The sequence below is a fragment of the Musa acuminata genome, chromosome BXJ3-1, assembly GCF_036884655.1.
Source record: "Musa acuminata AAA Group cultivar baxijiao chromosome BXJ3-1, Cavendish_Baxijiao_AAA, whole genome shotgun sequence".
NCBI classification, from domain to species: Eukaryota; Viridiplantae; Streptophyta; class Magnoliopsida; order Zingiberales; family Musaceae; genus Musa; species Musa acuminata.
Window position 1 is genome coordinate 13474558 of NC_088349.1, and position 21089 is coordinate 13495646.

A 21089-nucleotide genomic window follows, 5' to 3' on the forward strand; every position below is an offset into this window, starting at 1 on the left:
TGTTAGTGACAAGGACTGTACAAACTGTGAAGGAATCAGGAACAGAGAAGCCTCTCCGGTTGTAGTAGCCCCAAGTTTTGTCTCTGGAAATGGCATCTCACATATCTTTTCCTTAATTGTGTTGTGGAAAATCCAGTTTCCCTTGAAACCAATAAATCAATCCATAATCTAATGATCATTTTTTGATATCGGAAAGATATATAAATTTAACCTAATTTTAGATAGGTAATTTATTATGTTATATATATATATATATAAACAGGAGCAATTTTTCTGAAAAAAATATTTCTATTTAGGGTTTTCCAAAAAGTATCATAGGTTTGATAATTTTTTCTCGCATTCCTTCAATGCTACTTGTTACTTTCTCTTCAGTCTCGTTGTGGCTACCTTCAGCCCGTCATGAGGCCCTACCATAAGGCCTTCTTGCCTCACCAAAGTTTATTATGACGCAGATTAATAAACCAAACTACCCATTATCAAAATTCTTAAAAAGTTTTTGATACTCTATCATGGACTTAGCTAGTTTTGCTTAAATCGTGCAGTGCCCTTACGTGTCCATCTGCAAAGGTTAACCTCACCGAAATCTCCTATGGTCCCTTAGTACATATAAAAGAGAAAACGGGTTAAAGAAAGTGTTTACTCGGGGTCCACAATTAATTATTTTAGTAAACACTTCATAGCCAATGCAAATTATAAACAGACTCTACAAGCTGCTCTGAATCGTCGCATAACAAAGAGTCCAAATTGGTCCATTATAAATCGAAATCCTCACAAGTACCACATGACACAACCTTTATTAGCAAGCCTAGAATGATCACTAACCAAAGAAAAATGAGACAGCTAAGCCTACTGTCAGCTCTTTATATGCTGTACAAAGCATAAACAAAACTGAAAGACACAGACATACATAAGCATTACATCGAATACCCCATTTATAATTTTGTTCATGACATTCTCCCCCACTTATTCCGTCGACGTCCTCGTTGAAGCCTTTGTCGATGCTGCAACTCCTCGTCTTTACTGAGTCTTCATATTCTGCTCCAACTGTAATGCGCCTCTTAGCTCCCAATTGCTCTTCGTTGCTTCGATTGTGTTTGCCCCATTGACAATCAACCTTCATCCACCCGCTCTCGGGTCACACCTAGACAAAACGCCGCTCTAGGATAATCCATCGCCTAGTAACTCCCGAAGTCCACCGACTTCATTGAAATTGATGCACAATTTTTTGATTCCTAGGCCTCTGCCCCTACCAATACAATCTCCATTGTACATCGTTTCTTTCATAGCAACTTGAATAGTAGTACTATGGCATATTCTTTAAGAGTACCCGCCTCCGCATCCTCTTGTCTCGTGCCAAGACTTTCTGAACCTAAGTTCACCTTCGTAAGTTTAGTCGTTTTAGTTTCTCCATTAAATGCTTCTCCGAGATAAAATGCATGTGCCTAGAAGCTTCCTTCGTCTTTAACACTATTTAAGATAAGTCTGCTCCATCAGAATGAAGGGCTCATGGAACGATGGCAACTCCGGCATGGAGGCCTACCTCGATCTCTGCCACCACAACTCCTTCCCCGTCATGGTCGTCCGCGACTCAGTAAACGCTCATCCACATCTTACTGCTGCATAATGCTCCGCTAACTCTGGTCAATGATTAGGCTATTTATTTGATCACCTGGTACATGTTCTACCGAGAGAGATTTGTAGGAAATCGACGTTCGAGTTGGCTATTCTGTCGATGAAATGGCTTCCGGTCAAGTTGGTTGACAGGATTTTGCTGGCCTTGTCGTGGATGATACTAGGGAACATGGAGGAATACGGCCTAAAACGACCATCTCTTGGTCCCTTGGAACTCAAACACAAGCAGGGGAAGACGCCGGTTCTTGATCTGGGAACGCTGGGAAAGATCAAATCCGGTGAGATAAAGGTGGTTCCTGGAATCAAGCAACTCCTGCATGGCGGTGTGGAGCTGGTCGATGGTCATGTCATTGATATCGACTTGGTCGTTCTTGCCACTGGCTACTGCAGCAATGTTCCTTCATGGTTGCAGGCAAGTTGAACTCTCAGTGTAACAACAGAACTCCTCCATAATCTTCTCAGCTTTCGGAGACTCATTGAAGTCAAATGTTTGCAGTGTTGGGTTGACATCCCATATTCAGCCTAATGTGGGCTTTATCAACCCACATCTCATCCCCTCTTAACCTAACCCTAATTAACATTAGGGGGGTGTGGGTAGCTACGTTTTAGAGGTAGAAAAAGACTATAAAAGGGCAGCAACGAGGGTGGCAACGTATAGATCTTAGCAACAGAAAAAAAAGAGAAGAAAAAAGCAGAAAAAATAAGAGAAAAAAAGGGGAAGAAAACAAGAACAACGCAGAGAGACTGTTCTCAATCATCTAGCAGTGTTCTCATCTCAGGTTAGATCAAATCTATAGTAAACTCTTGCTGTGATTACTTAGGGAAGTTTTAAATATTGTGGATAGTGACGTGATCCTTGTATCCTAGTTATTCTCTTGTGATTGTTGCTAGGGTTTAGGGCAAGAGATTGAGATTTGTATATTCATTATTCTCATAGTGGATTATCTCTAGTTTGCCTCGTGGTTTTTACCCTTCACATTGAAGGGATTTTTCACGTATATTTTGGTGTTCTATTTAATTGTTATTTCATTTACTTCTGCTGTATATCATGACCTGTTAATATTTGTTCATATACAAAAGTTATTTCTCTTTATATCCCATCAACTAGTATCAGAGCAAGGGTTTTGGTGATTTAATTTTTGTATTTGAACATGGAGGCCAGTAATGTTTCTCGTATGATTAGTTTAAATGGAAACAATTGGATGATATGGAAACCAAGAATGGAAGATCTCTTGTATTGCAAAGATTTGTATGGACCTTTGTAGGGGAATAGTGTAAAACCCACAACTATGACAGATGATGAGTGGAAGAGGTTAGATCAAAAAATAATTAGGTTTATTCGACAGTGGCTTGATGATAGTGTCTTTCACCATGTTTCTACTGAAATTTCTGCATATTCTCTTTTGAAAAAAAGTTAGAAAGTCTCTATGAAAGAAAAACAACTGGCAACAAAGCTTTTTTGATTAGAAAACTTGTGAATCTGAAATATAGAGAGGGTGCTTCTATTGCTCAGCATTTGAATGAAATGCAAAGTATTACTAACCAGTTATCCTCTATGAAAATGTCTCTTGATGATGAGTTGCAGGCATTGTTACTTCTCAGTTTATTACCAGAAAGTTGGGAGACACTGGTGGTTTCCCTCAGTAATTCTGCGCCAGATGGTGTTGTCACTATGAGTCAAGTAATAAGCAGTTTGTTGAATAAGGAGTTGAGAAGAAAGAGTTCAGCAACATCTCAAAATGATTCACAAGCACTTATCTCAGAGAATAGAGGAATGTCAAAGTCTAGAAGCAGTTTACGCATAGGTAGAAGCAAGTCAAGATCAATAAAAGATATTGTTTACTATAATTATGGTGAGAAAGGACATTACAAGAACCAATGTAAGCAACCTAAGAAGAGCAAGAAAAAGAGAAAAGAAGTGGAGTCTATAGAGTCAAAAGATAATATCACAACTATAATGTAGGGTGGTGATTATTTGATTTTGTCTCCTTCTGATGATATTTTTTCTTATATGTGTCAGGATCTTGAGTGGATGATTGACACATGTGCTTCTTATCATGCTATACCACGGAGGGAGTTTTTTGCTACATACAGATCTGAAAATTTTGGTATTGTCAAGATGAGCAACTATGGCATAATAGACATCATAAGCATGGGTGATATCCATTTAAAGACTAACCTTGGCTATAAGTTGGTGCTTAAGGATGTGAGGCATGTAGTTGATTTGAGGCTGAATTTAATTTCAGTTGGAAGCCTAGATGATGAAGACTATGATAGTAGATTTCATAGAGGGCAATGGAAGTTCAGAAAAAGTTCTCTTGTTATAGTTAATGGAAAGAAATGTCATACTTTATACAGGTTGTAGGCTAAAGCTTATGATGAGTAGTTAAATGCTACAAAAAAAGACTTCAGCATAGAGTTGTGGCATAGGCGACTGGGACACATGAGCGAGAAGGGACTACAAGCTCTTTCCAAGAGAGAGGTATTGCCAGACCTCAGAGGTATATATTTGAACCCTTGTATCGATTGTTTGGCTAGTAAACAATATAGAGTTTCATTTGCTAGTCTTGCTTTGTCTAGAAAAATGCATGCCTTAGACCATGTTTATACAGATATATGTGATCATTTGAGGACAAAAACTCTTGGTGGATCTGTTGATGTTCTTGGTATAAATGGTACACTTTATTTTATCACTTTTATAGATTATTTTTCCAGGAAAGTTTGGGCCTATGCTTTGAAGACCGAAGATCATATTATAAATATCTTTAAAGAGTTTCATGCGAGGGTTGAAAGGGAGATAGAAAGGCAATTGAAATGCATAAGATCAGATAATGGTGGTGAGTATACAGGATTATTTAGTGATTATTATAGGTCACATGAGATCCAACATGAGATGACAGTTCCTATTACACCTCAGCATAATGCAATTGTGGAGAGGATAAATCGCACCATCATAGAAAAGATCAGATATATGCTTTCATAGGCCAAGCTATCCAAAAGATTTTGGGATGAGGCTTTAAGGACTACAGTTGATATGATAAATTTATCACCATATACAGCCCTAGATGGTGATGTTGCAGAGCTTGTATGGTCAGGGAAAGATGTTTTCTATAGGCATTTGAGAGTATTTGGTTGTCGTACATTTGCATATATTCTAAACAATGAGAGGTCCAAGCTGGATGGTAAGACTAAAGAATGTATTTTTCTTGGCTACTCACATAATCATTTTGGTTACATGCTTTAGGATCTAAAAAAGCAGAAGGTGTTTAGAAGCAAAGACATAGTCTTCTTTGAGGATCAAACTTTTGAAGATTTGAATAAGAAGACACCAGCCAATACTTCTGTAGAAAAATTAGCAGATTGTGACCCAATTACTCCTTCGGTACATTAGGGTGATGGGGAAGATGTGTAGGAATATGGTGTAGAGTCTGATATTGATCTACCTACAAGACATGTTGAGTAAGAAGAAGTTGGAGAGCAACTTTCCGTAGAACCTCAGTTGAGAAGATCTTCTAGACAATGTCAACCTTCCAAAAGATACTCTACAGATGAGTATGTGATGCTTATTGATGCAGGTGAACTAGAGAGTTACCATGAAGCAATTAAAAGTGAGCAGAAAGAGAAGCAGTTACAACTTTAGAAAATTCAAACAGATGATAACGGAGCAGACATGTTGACAAAGACCTTACCAAAAGAAAGACAGGAGATATGCCGACAGCTGGTCGGCATAGCTTCACATTGAAGAGTCATGGGACAGCCTCCCTTATGGGCTGAAGGGGGAGGTTATTGGGCTGACAGCCCATATTCAGCCCAATGTGGGCTTTATCAGCCCACATCTCACCCCCTCTTAACCTAACCCTAATTAACATTAAGGGGGTGTGGGTGGCTATGTTTTAGAGGCAGAAAAATGCTATAAAAGGGCAGCAACGTATAGATCTTTACAGTAGAAAAGATGAGAAGAAAAAGGTAGAAAAACAAGAGAAAGAAATAGAAGAAAATAAGGACAACACAGAGAGACTATTCTCAATCATCTAGCATTGTTCTCATCTCAGGTTAGATCAAATCTACAGTAGACTCTTGCTGTGATTACTTGGAAAGGTTTTAGATATTGTAGACAATGACGTGATCCTTATATCATAGTTATTCTCTTGTGATTATTGTTAGGGTTTAGGGCAAAAGATTGAGATTAGTATATTCATTATTCTCATAGTGGATTATCTTTAGTTTACCCCGTGGTTTTTACCCTTCACATTTGAGAGGTTTTTCACGTATATCTTGGTGTTCTATTTGATTATAATTTTATTTAATTTCGCTGCATATCATATCATGACCTTCTAACATTTGTTCATATATAAAAATTATTTCTCTTTATATCCCATCATGCAGGACATCAACTACTTTGATAAGGATGGTTTTCCGAAGCAGCCATTCCCGAACGGGTGGAAAGGGAAGACAGGGCTTTACTGTTGGATTCACAAAGAGAGGGTTGGCCGGTGCATCCCATGATGTAGTGAAGGTAGCAGAGGACATTGGCAGGGTGTGGAGAAAGGAAACTAACACGCAAAGCATATCATTACCTGCCATAGGAGATGCATCTCACAGATCTGATGAAGAGCTCTGTAGCTCGTGCTCGTTTGCTGTCCTTCTTCCTGTTAGTGACAAGCATTGTACAAACAGTAAAGGAATCAGGAACAGAGAAGCCTCTCTGGTTGTAGTAGCCCCAAGTTTTGTCTATGGAAAATGCATCTCACATATCTTTTCCTTAATTGTGTTGTGAAAAATCCAGTTTCCCTTGAAACCAATAAATCAATCCATAATCTAACGACCATTTTTTGATATCAGTAATATAATATATGTTTAACCTAATTTTAGATAGATAACTATGAAAAAAATGGTCTAATTAATAAAATAGTTAATTTGGGATCAATTTATTATGTTATATATATAAAGAAGAGCAATTTTTCTGAAAAAACAAAATTTCTATTTGGGTTTTTTCATAAAGTATCATAGATATCAATTTTTTTATTTGATATTTTTTTCTCTAATACTTTAAATGCTACTTAGTTACTTTCTCTTCGATTTTGATGTGATTACTTTCAGCTCGTCGTGAGGACCTACCATAAGATGTTAAATCTCATATTTTGATGATTAAACAAATTGATAGTGTTTATCTAATCTACGTTTTGAGTAACGCAAGAAGAATCATGTTCGGCCGGAATAAAATATGTTAGAAGATTGGACGTCGAGGCAGAGGATCGATCGACGTATCGGTAGAAGGCTTCAAGCTATGGGTTCGGGCATCAGGCCAAGAAGAGCGAAAATTATACTAAGGAAATCAGAGTTGCGGAGGTCAACTAGCAGATTGGGCAATAGGCCACAAGAGAGGATGATGCGTCGAAGAATCGGACGAAACGTCGATGGACTAAGACATACCAAACAACATTTGATTTAAGCCTTATAATAATTATCTAGATCGAAGTAGGTTTTAAGTATACAGGATTAACTATGATAGCAAGGCATAAAGCGAAACAAAGTCCTGTAGTCAAGAATGAGACTTCATTGGGAGTTCGAGAGTTCATCGGAAGTTCTGTCGGAATTAATCGAGAAGTCCAAGAGCTTGCCAAAAAAGCTCATTGGAACTCGCCAAGAAGATCGTCATGAAGTCCAGGAGCTTGCCAAAAGTCTGTTGGAATATTGCCGAGAGATCATCGAAAGTTCGTCGGAAGATCGCTGGATGCTCATTGGAAGAAACCTAGACTTATGGACTTATTTAGCTTAATAAATGTCTTAAAATTCGTAGTTAGCACATAATTGGGTTGGAATTGGGCCAACTCAATTAGAGGCCAATTGGACCAAGTTTGGGCTGTGTTAGACCAAGTGAAAAGGCTCAAATAGTGACCAAACAGGTGAAACCGATGTAGCACAGTCTCCAAGATTATGTCAAGTGGTGGTACCGCTAGTCTAGGTGGTGGTACTGTCCATATCCCGAAATTTTGGAGATTTGAATTTTGGCTCCAAGATTTGAGGTGATAAAAAACTCTATATTTTTAAAGTTGAAAACCCTTGTAAAGTATAGAGTCTTTCCTCCGAAAGTTTGAAGACCATTCTAAGGGAAAGTACAAGGGAAGCATTGTAAAAAAGGATTGTAAATGTTCTCTCCTGAACCTATAAAGGAGAATTGAGTTGTAAGGGTAATTGATCTTCGCCCATTGAAGGAAGATTGTCAGTGGATGCTGGTGGCCTCGACGGAAGAGGAATCGACGAATTGAATGTAGGTTACGATGACCGAACCACTATAAAAATCTGGTTTGCATTTATTTCTTGCTATTTACCTTTATTGCAAACGGAATTCTTATTTTCACTACACTTCTACATACTTTCAAGTTAAGTATCCGCTGCACTAATTTACCCGACTCGTTCCTAACATAAGGCCCCTCTTGTCTCTCACCAAAGTCTATTGTGATACAAATCGATAATGATCGCAGTTGTTTTGACATCGTTGCTAATAAATAAGACGTTTTAATCAGAGGAGCATAAATTTGAAGTCACAAGTGCAATAGCAGCACACTAATCCGGTCTTGGGTCTCAGTCCAATCTTTTTTTTGACAGTCTTAAAACCAAGCCCCCCATCATCAAAATTATGATAAGTGTTCGACACTCACCAATAATCTCATTTTCCCCAATAAACCTTCTATCCGAATCATAGCAAATGAGGACGTAAGTCCTTTAGTAAAAAATTAAATTCCTCTGATGTGTCTTTGATAAAAAATGTAATAAGGTGATGGGACGGAGACAACCATGATATTTGAAAATGATAAGAGATATTTAGAATATTATAAAAAAAATAAAACACCAAAAACTAAGAGATATCTTTTTAAAAAATATTTTTTCATATAAAATCGCCTTATAAATAATAATATGTAATAACATGTTATTTTTTTTATTGAAATGACCGATGTTTCTTAACATGTTATGTAATGAGTATCCAAGTTACGTATTGTAACATGGCATAACTCGGCCGCGACCGGACTCCCCGGCTGGAGATTGAACCCGTTTCAGGGGTCGCCTATTGAAGACTCAGACCGGTCATCGTGATTTCTTTAGCACGCGGCAAGGAGGCCAGAAGGCCATATCTCCCCTCTCTGTATTTCGTCTTCCTCCCCCTATCAGAGGAGAAAGAGAAGGAAAGCAGCGGGGTGGGAGCGATGAGCGGGCACGATTCCAAGTACTTCTCTACCACCAAGAAAGGAGAGATCCCCGAGCTCAAGGAGGAACTCAATTCCCAGTACAAGGTTTGCTCCTCCCCTGATTTGATCCATTTAGGGTTTGATTGACCGCGGATCGGACCAGATCCCTTTGGATCTCTATGCCTTCCTTTGCATCCGATGGATTTCCTTGCTGAATTTCTACATAATCTCTAGTCCATTTCGTTGTCTCGTTTGATGAAATATTATCAGGTTCGATTCGATAGTTTATTAGCTGGAAAGAACCTAAATGATCTCGAAGCCATTTGTTCCTCTTCGATATATCTCCTAATCTTTAAAGATCGGAGGATGAAAGAGAAGTCTTATGGTGTTTATACCTGGATTTGTCTCCCCACTGCACTTCAACGAAAACGTACAAACTTGTTGCAGGAAAACAAGATCTTTGCTTCTTTCTTTCATCCAAACTTTGTTATAGATGCCTGTAAAGAACTGAAGGCGTTAGGAAGAAATAAACCTTTGGATATAGATCTCTATTGTTGACACCAAGAGTGGACGAGAAGAATTAATCATCTGTTCCCAGTATTGGATCCTGTGAATGTTATAGACGATTAACTTTCTTGGGTTTCACAATGCTCTATACACACACTCTGAAAGTACCAATTTGTTTGTACCAAATTCACTTTGTGACATTAGTTCACTTTTACTCGTCCATACGGCTTGGTTAGTTTATTTCATCTCGAAGAAATTATATTGATGTCCGATTTTTATCATTGTTCCTTTTGGCTACCCAGACGTCATTCATGTGCTTCAGATTTTAAAATGGATGAGTTAAAAAGGCTAAATTTGAGGAGACTTCATACGGGACATTTTTATTACTGTAACAAAACCTCAAGTGGACTTGGTGGACAGACAAATGCATTGGACCTCATTCTCTGGTCCTTTTCCTTCTTTCTTGCAAGTCTCCTAGTTGAATGGTGAACAATCTCTAAACCCAGTGGAGAATTTATTTTTCTTATAGTACTACTCATGATTGATCAGATAACCAGGAAGAGAAGGTAGCATAGAACTGTTGTTCCACTTTATTCTCCCTATATATAAAGAGGACATTAACTTTTTTGTAAATTCACTTGTTTGTTTTGGTTTTATTCAGCTGAAACAATAATGATTAACTATTCCATTTGTGCTAATCTATTCTGTAGGATAAGAGGAAAGATGCAGTGAAGAAGGTGATAGCTGCAATGACTGTTGGAAAAGATGTTTCATCATTATTCACAGATGTTGTGAACTGCATGCAAACGGAGAATCTAGAGCTGAAAAAACTTGTCTATTTATATCTCATAAACTATGCCAAGAGTCAACCTGATCTGGCCATACTTGCGGTGAATACGTTTGTGAAGGTAGGAGATTGTGTACTTCCAGTATCTATGTTCATGAGTTGTCCTACCAAATATCTCCTATGTTAATGTTGGAGAACAGTTGTGTTTTTAACTTGTAAATATGTCAATTTCCATACTTTATATGGTTCAGCAATATATTTTTAGTACAGTGTTTGACATCTGTTTGAATGAGTTCCTAAGCAAGTGATTTAACCATAGAAGCACATTAATGGTTTACAACTACAGCTTGGAAAAATTTATAGAATATGGACAAGGTATGATACTAAAATATAAAATGAATTTGGATCTGTCAGGTGCATATGTTAGGACTAATCTTTTGTGTTAATATGTAAACACTTAATTTGTTATAGAACTTATTGTTTGATTTGTTATACTTTTCATTAAACAGATAATCATTGATCTGTAAATTCTACTGTTTCTTCAGTAAATCAAGCTTGCTTTGTGCCTTTTTTTTCTAAGTATAGCCTTAAGAGTTGCTGCCAAGCTTTACCTGGCTATCAAGGTCATGCAATGGAGGACAAATATGGGGGTACTTGACACTGTGCCCAAACTTTGTTTTGCTTACAAGATTATTACCAAACTTTAGGTCAATGGAACTTATGGCAATGGCTATATAGATTTTTAGAGCAATCTATGTTAATGCTTGTTTAAAATATCAAATGATGAAGGATACATAGGTTACAAACCCGATAAAAATTACAGTGGAACTGAATATTTGAACCTAGAACTCTGGGTCCAATCATATTACAATGTAAGTTGTTAAATTATAAGAAAGTTGTCTGGAGGAAGGAGTAATCGTTCTGCAGTTCATGATGTAATGGAAGGTTTAAAAAGTTTTGACTGATCATCATAGGCAAACATTCAACTAAGTTTGTTCTAGTTAAACTTACTCAGCAGCTTCTTGGTGAGGGGCTGGTTTACTATGGCATGCTTGTATTAGTCATTCAATAATAATTTTAAATGTTTTATTTGTTAGTTGTGGTTTTCATTGATTTTTGCAGGATTCACAAGATCCAAATCCGCTGATTCGTGCTTTAGCTGTGAGGACAATGGGTTGCATCCGTGTTGACAAAATCACAGAATATTTATGTGATCCCCTTCAGAGATGCCTCAAGGTTGTCTAATTTCTACTTTATTTCCTTTCAATAAATCTATCTTCCGTCTCTATACAGTTAGTTTTAGGTGCATGTGCATATTTGTTTCTCAATAGTGGCATCAAAAGTTCCATGTAACCGACCCAAATAGTTAGGACATTGTGTCTTATTGTTGTACATATTTTCTCTATGACTTGTATAGCTTTTCAACACATTGGAACTTTTTTCTGGTCACAGCATCTAAATTTTTTCATTATGATGTGTATGTCCTTGTAAATCCTTCTTCACAGGATGATGATCCTTATGTCCGAAAGACAGCAGCTATTTGTGTTGCTAAATTATATGACATAAATGCCGAGCTGGTGGAAGATAGGGGTTTCTTGGAGACTCTCAAGGATCTGATATCAGACAATAATCCGATGGTAGTGGCAAATGCAGTCGCAGCACTTGCAGAGATCAATGAAAGTAGCAGTCAACCAATCTTTGAGATTACTAGTCATACACTTTCAAAGCTTTTGACTGCCTTAAATGAATGCACTGAGTAAGTTTGCTTCTGGAACAGTTGTTTACTTTTGTTGGTTCCACAGTTCATAGGGAATTTTTTTCGCCAGTCTGCTTGTCTGCATCATACTTTTTAGTGTGGAGTTTTTTACATGGACTGCAATCCTTAAGTGTCATGTAGATGACTTGTATATGAATCCGTCAACTCCTTAATATTTACCACCATTTAACAAAATTGAATTGACCTAATGGATATAATACTCGTATATTTTCAGCACTTTGGGATGAGCTGAAGTAAAAAATTAATCCATATGTTGTCATTATAGGATGGAGTAGCCATGTCATTTAGCTCACGATCAATTCTATCACACAAATCAGTATGCATACTTATTTAATTAAATGGTTCTTTCAGTTGAGGCTGATTCAAGATTGTAACTTCCATCTACTCTGGCTTCATTTGTTACTTCTAGGTTACCAAGGGAGATTGGTTTAATGTGTTACATTGAGATAAAACATGTAGACTATGATTCAATCTGTCTGGTTGCCGGAGACTTCAGCTTGCTAAGGAGTGCCTGCATGCTTCTCAGGTTTAAAAATAGGTTCTGAATTGGTAAATTTATCTTCTCTGACTACTCCAATTGGACAAGTAGATGCTCATGGCAACTTTCTTCCAGGCCAACATGCTAAGCAACTTGAGATGGTAGCAGGTTGGGTAACCCAAACTTCACCTCAACGGGACCTATCTAGGCAACTAAAGATACCACGGCTAGCTATCTAGGTACCTGAACATGAATTGGGTATGCACTTTTCTATCCAAATCCATCCCAAACTGATTAGAGAGTGCCTAACCCGGTTTAAGTGGGTTCGGTAGACCCGGGTACTCAATAAGAGAAAAAAAAAAAGGGAACTGCCCACTGCTTTTCCTACCTCACATGACAAAGGTACTTACTTTCCTACCCAAACCTGTCTCAGTCCTGACAAAAGGGACCTGAACCTGATTTAGTTATGTTGGTTAGACCTGGGTACCTAAACAACCAGACCAACTGTCATCCTTAATGACAACCATGCTCTTTAGATGTATTAACAATTCTATACTTGTTGTCACCTGGATTTGTCACATGACATGACTTAGATGTAGTGCAGGAAAATAACACCCTAGGAAGCTAGTATGGCATGTGAGTCTGAAGCTCAACAACACTCAGGCCTTACAAGTATTGGGAGTTGGTAGAATATCCTTGAAGCAGTTCATTAGAGGTTGTACTGGTCACAACCTCAGGGGTGTCGATCATTTGGTTATAATAAGAATGTCAGCCAAATAACTGTTGTTGCTTGAATTAAGTTATTGGAAATCATGTACTGACATGATAGCTCCATGGTGCTGTCTATTCCGTAATTTCATTGTTATCTCATGCCATTTCTTGAATGCTAGAAAAATGTGCTGCACTTTTTAATCGAAAGCAGTTGAATTTGTGGACTCTGAAGAGATAATCATACGTGACAGAAGGAGATGGCTGAGAAATACTCTTCTCGTTAGAAGACAAATCAATATGGATAGGGTTCTAACAAATCAATATGGACAGGGAGGCGGTCAGTGATTAGTGGAGGCAGAGGGTATCTTTGGATAAAAAAAAGATAGTTTAAGATTGTTCAGGCATTTTCAAAGGAGACTAATTTGTGATGCAGGGAGAGGTAGAAAGAGACTGAAGAAAATTATACTAGGGATAATAAATAGATTTGATCGCTTTTGATTTAACTAGAAATACTTTAAAATTTGAAGCCTTATCACTTTTTGCTGTTCTCTGTGAAATTCTAGCAATTAAGTTTTTCATTCTCTTTCAACTCTATTTGGGAGGTTTCTTCTTTGAATTAGAAAAGCACCATTTTTCGAGGCATAGGCCCCAACATTTCCATTTGGAAATAGAACTCCTAGTAAATGAATATGACTAGATGTTGGATCTTCTTGTGTATTGATATTAATTAATATATATTTATGAACATTTTATTCTGGGTTAATTTTATATAAATATGTTGTGGTAGCACCGAAAATATTCCGTGACAAATATTGAGTTTTGGTAACATTTCCTACAAAGTATATCAGCATACCAAAATGAACATTTGGGATATAAGTTTAAGGACATGATAATCCTTATGGTACAAACATGATGCTGGTCAGAGTTCACTTCTCTGTCAAATATTATGGAGGTTTCTTCCATGTACTATCTCCATTGGGGTCAAAATTTTTGGTCTTTGGTAGCATCAGTTTAACATTTGAAGATTATCTTCGCCGAGATTATTTTTCTTGAAGATAGTGGGTGGGGGTTTGTATCACTGTGGTCCTTTTTTCCTACTTGAGCACGTGATTCCTTTGTTTGTTATCTCTAATTCAATACTTAAGCATTGATTACATACACAATGGCTTGTATCCATGGAGTTAACTAGTTACAAAGGCTTGATTTATTTCTAATTATCATATATTCTAATTTCTAACTTCTGAATCTAACTGTGGTGCAGATGGGGTCAAGTGTTCATTTTGGATGCTTTATCAAGATATAAAGCATCGGATGCTCGTGAAGCTGAAAATATAGTAGAGAGAGTAACCCCACGTCTCCAACATGCAAATTGTGCAGTTGTGCTTTCTGCTGTCAAGGTAGGTACATGCTTATTTTGCTCATGTATCTTCACAAGTGAATTCAAGTGAATACATATCTTCACAAGTTCCCTTCAATTTGATGATCAACATTGCCATCTAAGCCTTTTTTGCATGGGTTCATTCATGACGAACCGAAAGCTCATATAGCCTTTGGAGTGGATCCCAACATACACCTCTGAGGATAACGGTACTCTGGCACTTGTAATGTCTTGGTTTCCCTATTTCTCAACCAATGTGGGACTAAATATGTTTATCAATGCCCCAATAGAAAGTCGAGCATGAGGATCCACGAGAAATTATTTGCTTTAGGTGGGTTCTGAATGGTTTTGCCCATTCAGAGTGGACCCTAAAGGACGCATATGAGGGTAGAGGTGATTCTGACACTCATAAGGCCTTGGTTCTCCCACTCAACTGATGTGAGACTAAATATGCGTTATGTAACTTAAGGGCTACTTAGCAAGTCATAAAATTTATATTTTAAGCTAAAGAATTAGTATATGTGAGAATTAGATGTTTCCTTGACATGGAAAAGTACAAAAGAAGGGGAAATGGCAACCCTTGCTTTATGGATTCATTCAAACTTTGGTAGAATACTCTTGAATCAATTTTTGCTATCTACCTCAAAAAAGAAAGACATTTCTTATAACCTAAAAATTGATGAATTTTGATAGTGGCTTAAATAGAGCCTATCAAGGAATTAAATCTCTGCTCTGTACATGTTTTGGTAACTGGTTGGACCAATTTGATCTTAATATACTGGGTGGTATACCGAGCTGTATCATTTGGTATCACAAAAAAATACTGATATGGTCTGGTACTGACCTGACCAAGGACTAGTAAATACCTGTCCACGCCAATAGGTACACCCAAAATATGATTCCTTGGAATCTATTGAACTAGGAATAGGACGAAAGGACTATGCATGGCTTTAAGGTTTTTGACTTAAGGGGATAAGATGGTGGGATGTTTGTTGTTTGGTTCTAATCTGCTTTAGATGTCTATAATGTCTTAAAATTTCTGTGCAGATGATCCTTCAGCAGATGGAACTTATCACTAGTACTGATGTAATCCGAAATCTGTGCAAAAAAATGGCACCACCTCTGGTAACTCTTCTTTCTGCAGAACCCGAGATCCAGTATGTAGCGTTGCGCAACATCAATCTTATTGTGCAGAAACGGCCCACAATACTTGCACATGAGATTAAGGTTAGTTAAAATGTGCATTCCTTATTGAGGTTTCAGTTATTATCTCTTCATTTTCTGTTGAAGTTACTGGTTGTTTTCTTACACATCTTTTAATAGGTTTTCTTTTGCAAATATAATGATCCGATATATGTTAAGATGGAGAAATTAGAGATTATGATAAAGCTTGCCTCAGACCGGAACGTAGACCAGGTATACAGCTATTCATCTTGATGAAAGTGCTTTATGTTACATGATTTAGTTGTCGTGCGACCTCTTTTATGGTGCAAGGTAAAAAGTTGCAAAATGTGGAATATGCCATTGTACAGATTCTCACTCGAGTCTGATCGCATCTTGTATTATCAATAAAAATCATTTGATACAGATTTTCGCTGTATGTTTGTGACCTTTTTGCTTTGCAAGATTTTGTTGGACTCTTAAGGGAGAGAAAAAAAATCTCATGTACCCTTCATTCCAGGTTCTATTGGAGTTTAAAGAATATGCTACAGAAGTAGATGTAGACTTTGTCAGAAAGGCTGTGCGTGCGATTGGTCGCTGTGCGATCAAGTTAGAGAGAGCTGCTGAACGATGCATCAGTGTTTTGCTTGAGCTGATAAAGATAAAAGTTAATTATGTTGTGCAAGAGGCTATAATTGTCATAAAGGATATCTTCAGGCGTTATCCTAACACGTGAGTGTGGTCAGCTTGGTCTGAAATTGGCTTCTTATCTGGCAGTACCAGTCTGAATCTGCTTGATGTGCACTTTATAATTCAGTTTTTTCTTGCAGCTATGAGTCTATCATTGCCACATTGTGTGAAAGTCTAGACACTTTAGATGAGCCAGAGGCTAAGGTATTTGTTTATCCTTGGAGGTTAGTTTCTAGTTTGTTTTCCGTTGCTATCTCAAAAATGTGTTGGTTGGTTCAGGCATCAATGATATGGATAATTGGTGAATATGCTGAAAGAATTGACAATGCTGATGAGCTCCTTGAGAGCTTTCTTGAGACTTTCCCAGAAGAACCTGCACTAGTGCAACTGCAACTGCTCACTGCAACTGTTAAATTGTTCCTTAAGAAACCAACTGAAGGCCCGCAGCAGATGATTCAGGTTTGCTATGTTCCCGTTATGCCAGTTTACCAGTGCTATTAATGTTGATCTAACCATTGAGCTAGTGACAAAATACCCAGAGAATTCATTTGAATGTTATTCATCATGTGGTACTTTCCTATAATCGTGTACATTCCTTTTAATATTATTCAACATGTTGTTGTTGTATTTAAATGTTATATATCATGTGATACTTCATAGTATTTCATACTCTTCTTTGATGCCAATAATTGTTACATATAACTGCTTGACCCACCCCCCTCTCCCCTCCTCCCTGATGATTGTTTTCTCATTGTTCCAAGGCAAGAAAACCCCTTGTTTTTGTATGTCTCAACATTTTCTCATTAAAAGTTCAACATTGGCAACACAAAGTCTTTATGAATCAATCAATGGTGACTTAGCACATGAGGCTCCCAACAAGGTTTGGAATGATCAGTGGATGCAGTCTTATACCTGCAAGAAGGATGACTAATTCCATGATTCAAACCTTGGTCATCTAATGATAAAGATTACAATCTTACTGTTATACTAAGGCCCATCCTTTTCTTGTAAATAAAATATACTTAAAAAAAGATCTACTCATAATGTATGAGCATAACAAATGGCTGGGATTCAAGTTGAAAGTAGTCATTGGAAGGACTTAGACACTAAACAAATTGTATGCTTAATATGTTTCTCAATATATGATATATGTGAAGTAAAAAGTTCACCAGGGAAGCAATAGAGGTCTCTTGCTTTACAGAAACCTACCTTGATGAATATAGTTTAAACCTTATGCAACCAAGTAGTAAACCATTAAGTTGCAACTTTGTGGTGCAAGATGACAAGGATATTAACTTGTAACTAGACTTTTGCTATGCTAGTTTGTAATCTGCTTTAATATTCTTTTTTGTGTTGTTGTGAGCTGCCTTTCTTCTTAAGGGTCTCTTGCAAGAGAACTGAATATTTTCATCTCTTAGTAAATCAGCTATAAGTGAAATCTTGAATTGTTAACCATCTATTTATCTCATATCATCCTGGCTCTTGTACAAACAAAATATCACATGGTATCTCCAGAATATATTTCTTGCATAATGCATGAGAATGACATTTCATAAACTTTATTTTGTCATCCTCAGTAATTACAGTTATAATTAGTTTCATTGATGACTAATGTAGATTAATTTTATGCAATAGGCTGTTCTAAATAATGCCACGATGGAAACAGACAATCCTGATTTGCGAGATCGTGCATACATTTATTGGCGTCTTCTTTCCACTGATCCTGAGGTATCAAAAGCAAATTCAAGATACTAATTTCTTAAGGTGTCATATGGTTTGGTAGTTATATTCGATTTTTTTTTAATCAGGCTGCTAAGGATGTTGTTTTAGCTGAAAAACCAGTAATAAGTGATGACTCAAACCAGCTTGATTCTTCACTGCTTGATGAGCTTCTTGCGAACATTGCTACACTTTCTTCTGTTTATCATAAGATACCTGATGCTTTTGTAAGCCGTGCAAAGTCAGCTACACCGAGACCAGATGAAGATGATTATGCTGATGGTGGTGAAACGAGGTATTCTGAGTCACCTTCTAATGCAGTTGATAGTGCAGCTGCTCCCGCTAGTCAGGCTACCGTGTCACATGCTCAAACAACGCAACAGGCACCAGCAACAACCGCAGTCTCTGCACCTTCTCCACCTGTGCCAGATCTACTTGGAGATTTGATGGGTCTTGACAATGCTATTGTTCCTGTAGACCAGCCAACAACACCTTCAGAGTAAGGATGTCCAGATTTAAAATTCTATGTTCAGCCTTACTCCTTTTGGGACTTACATTATAGATTTATCCAATACCTTCTGTCTCCTCTCATTTATGGAAAATGTTCTGATCATCTCTGCAGAGCTCCGTTGCCTGTATTGCTGCCTTCATCAACTGGTCAAGGTCTACAGATAAGTGCACAGCTTATACGCCGTGATGGCCAGATATTTTATGCATTACTGTTTGAGAACAATACACAACTTGTACTTGATGGATTCATGATACAGTTCAACAAGAATACATTTGGTCTTGCAGCTGCGGGACCTTTGCAGGTGATTGTTTTATTAAGTATGAACATTAGAAACATTAATGAGCTACTGGCCATTCTGATGTTATTTAAGCCTGTTGACATCCATTTCCTATGTGATCTGGGATCTGATTGCCCAAAATATCTTCTTGCATTTTCTTTTGTTTCTCATTAGGTCCCAGCACTGCAACCAGGAGCTTCAGCAAGGACACTTCTTCCTATGGTTTTATTCCAGAATGTTTCACCTGGACCTCCAAGCACACTCTTGCAGGTTGCAGTAAAAAATAATCAGCAGCCAGTCTGGTACTTCAATGACAAAATATCATTGCACGTTTTCTTTGATGAAGATGGTAGAATGGAACGTGCAAATTTTCTGGAGGTAAGTAAATTGAAGTTTTTCTTTTATTGTGGAGGACATATACTAAGTGAAAAAATGGTAGACCTGATTCATTGAGTGTGGCTTTCATTATCTGGGACTTGATTCTGTAAAGTGGGTGACTTTGTTTGACATTCTCTTTTTCCTCGGTTCTCGGGCTTATTGATCGATCAGCATCTAATTATGAGCATCTCCTTTCTAGTACCCTATATCCTCTTACATGGTTGACATGTTCCTGTTCTAGTTCAATTTATAATACACATTGTTAGATTGAGAATCTGTCAATCCAAAAATAATAAGTGCATGATATTACTGCTTTAGATAGTGCATCATAGTACTGCATTAGATATTAGTGCCTTATGAGACATTAGATATTCTGCTGGTAATGAATGTCACTTCTGGGATTTGTGGTTAGTGGAATTTGTTTGCTGGTCAATGTAGAATAATGAGTTGGAGAACCACATTGCTCTACTTGGCAATTTCTTTTTTCCTTTGTGCTAGTCATCCTTGTGAATTCTGAAGTTTTTGAAATCTTGGGAAATGTTAAAAAAGTTTCTCACTCTCCCTCTATTTTTAGTAATGGCTTTGGTGTGTTTCTGGTCAATATTGCATTATTCACAACATATTGGCTTAAAGTATCCTTACCATAGTGAAGGCTTTGGGAAATGTTTCAGTGTATAACTTTGCCTATATTTACTGGACCAACCAAGAATTGGCACCGAACTTATTATTATTTTTCATTAATATCAAAGAATACAGGCTGGTAATCATTTGGCATTCCAGTGCCGTATTATTCTTGTTAGAACCGGTACCAGATAGATTTTTTTAGCCTTATTTTAAAGTAATAATAAAGCTGACAGACATTGAATAATTCTATCTTTTTAATCCCATCACAATTGATTTCATCGGTTCTGTTCCTGTGCAAATGCAGACATGGAAATCCCTGGCAGACTCGAACGAAGTTGGGAAGGACTTGTCGAACTCCATCATCGGTGGCGTTGATGCTACCATTGAGCATCTGACTGCATCCAATGTGTTCTTTGTAGCAAAGCGAAGGAATGCAAACAAAGAGCTACTTTATTTGTCTGCCAAACTCCCTAGAGGTATTCCTATCCTGATAGAGCTCACGGCTGTTGTTGGTGTTCCAGGCGTAAAATGTGCAGTAAAGACACCGAGCCCTGAGATGGCACCACTCTTGTTCGAAGCCATGGAGGCTTTATTGAAGTAAGATTTGTGCTTCATTCATTAGTTTGGTAAAATTTAGCAGTCTGGTGTTATTGTGAGAGTGGGTATTTATCATTACAAAAAAGTTTTTTTTTTTTTTATTATTATCCCAAATTTTATACAATTTGTGTTGAGCATTTGATGTTGCTGTTTTAGTTAGATACTTTTCATACTATTCTTCGATATCAAGTAAATGAGGGTGATTTAGCATGGGATGCCTCTTAGCCTTTGGACCCAAAAGAGTTATACAGAAATGATGATCTCTCCAATTTCTGAATCAAGGAGGAACAAAAGTAGCGGAAAAGGTGGAATACTACTTCCAAATAATAATACGATCGAAAGAACATGCGACGGCGTCATCCTCTGGTTGTTTTCTAACTTGCAATTTCTTTTATTTCTGTATATTCTTAGTAAAATTTGCTCATTCATTCATTCATTCATGGGGTACGTGCCGATGTGAATCACGGTCACGATGGTGGGTCCAGGACCAGAAAAAACCCATCTCATTTCCCTACTTGAGAAAAGAGGAGATTAAAAAATATAAACCTAGCTTTTTCTCTCTTTTTTTTTTCTTCATAATTTCTTTATAGTGTTCTGTTTTTTTGTTTAATATCTAAAATATCTTCAATCCAGTTACAATGTTTTGTTTTCAGTCATAATAAAATACACATTGTC

At 37.3% G+C, this 21089-nt stretch overlaps 1 protein-coding gene and 1 pseudogene across 1 annotated transcript; both read left to right on the forward strand.

Annotated features, from left to right (window-relative positions):
* Positions 1-1495: 1495 nt before the first annotated feature.
* On the forward strand, positions 1496-6240 carry LOC135629195 (probable indole-3-pyruvate monooxygenase YUCCA9; annotated as a pseudogene).
* A 2415-nt stretch (positions 6241-8655) lies between these two features.
* Positions 8656-20624, forward strand: LOC135629392 (beta-adaptin-like protein C). Its single transcript, XM_065136693.1, has 15 exons — positions 8656-8924; positions 10037-10234; positions 11236-11349; positions 11619-11869; positions 14341-14476; positions 15505-15684; positions 15781-15873; positions 16139-16350; positions 16449-16512; positions 16588-16767; positions 17944-18036; positions 18117-18526; positions 18650-18839; positions 18990-19193; positions 20122-20624. The coding sequence occupies exons 1-15, from the start codon at positions 8838-8840 to the stop codon at positions 20416-20418; spliced, it is 2709 nt and encodes a 902-aa protein (XP_064992765.1). The 5' UTR covers positions 8656-8837; the 3' UTR covers positions 20419-20624.
* The last annotated feature ends 465 nt before the right edge of the window (positions 20625-21089 follow it).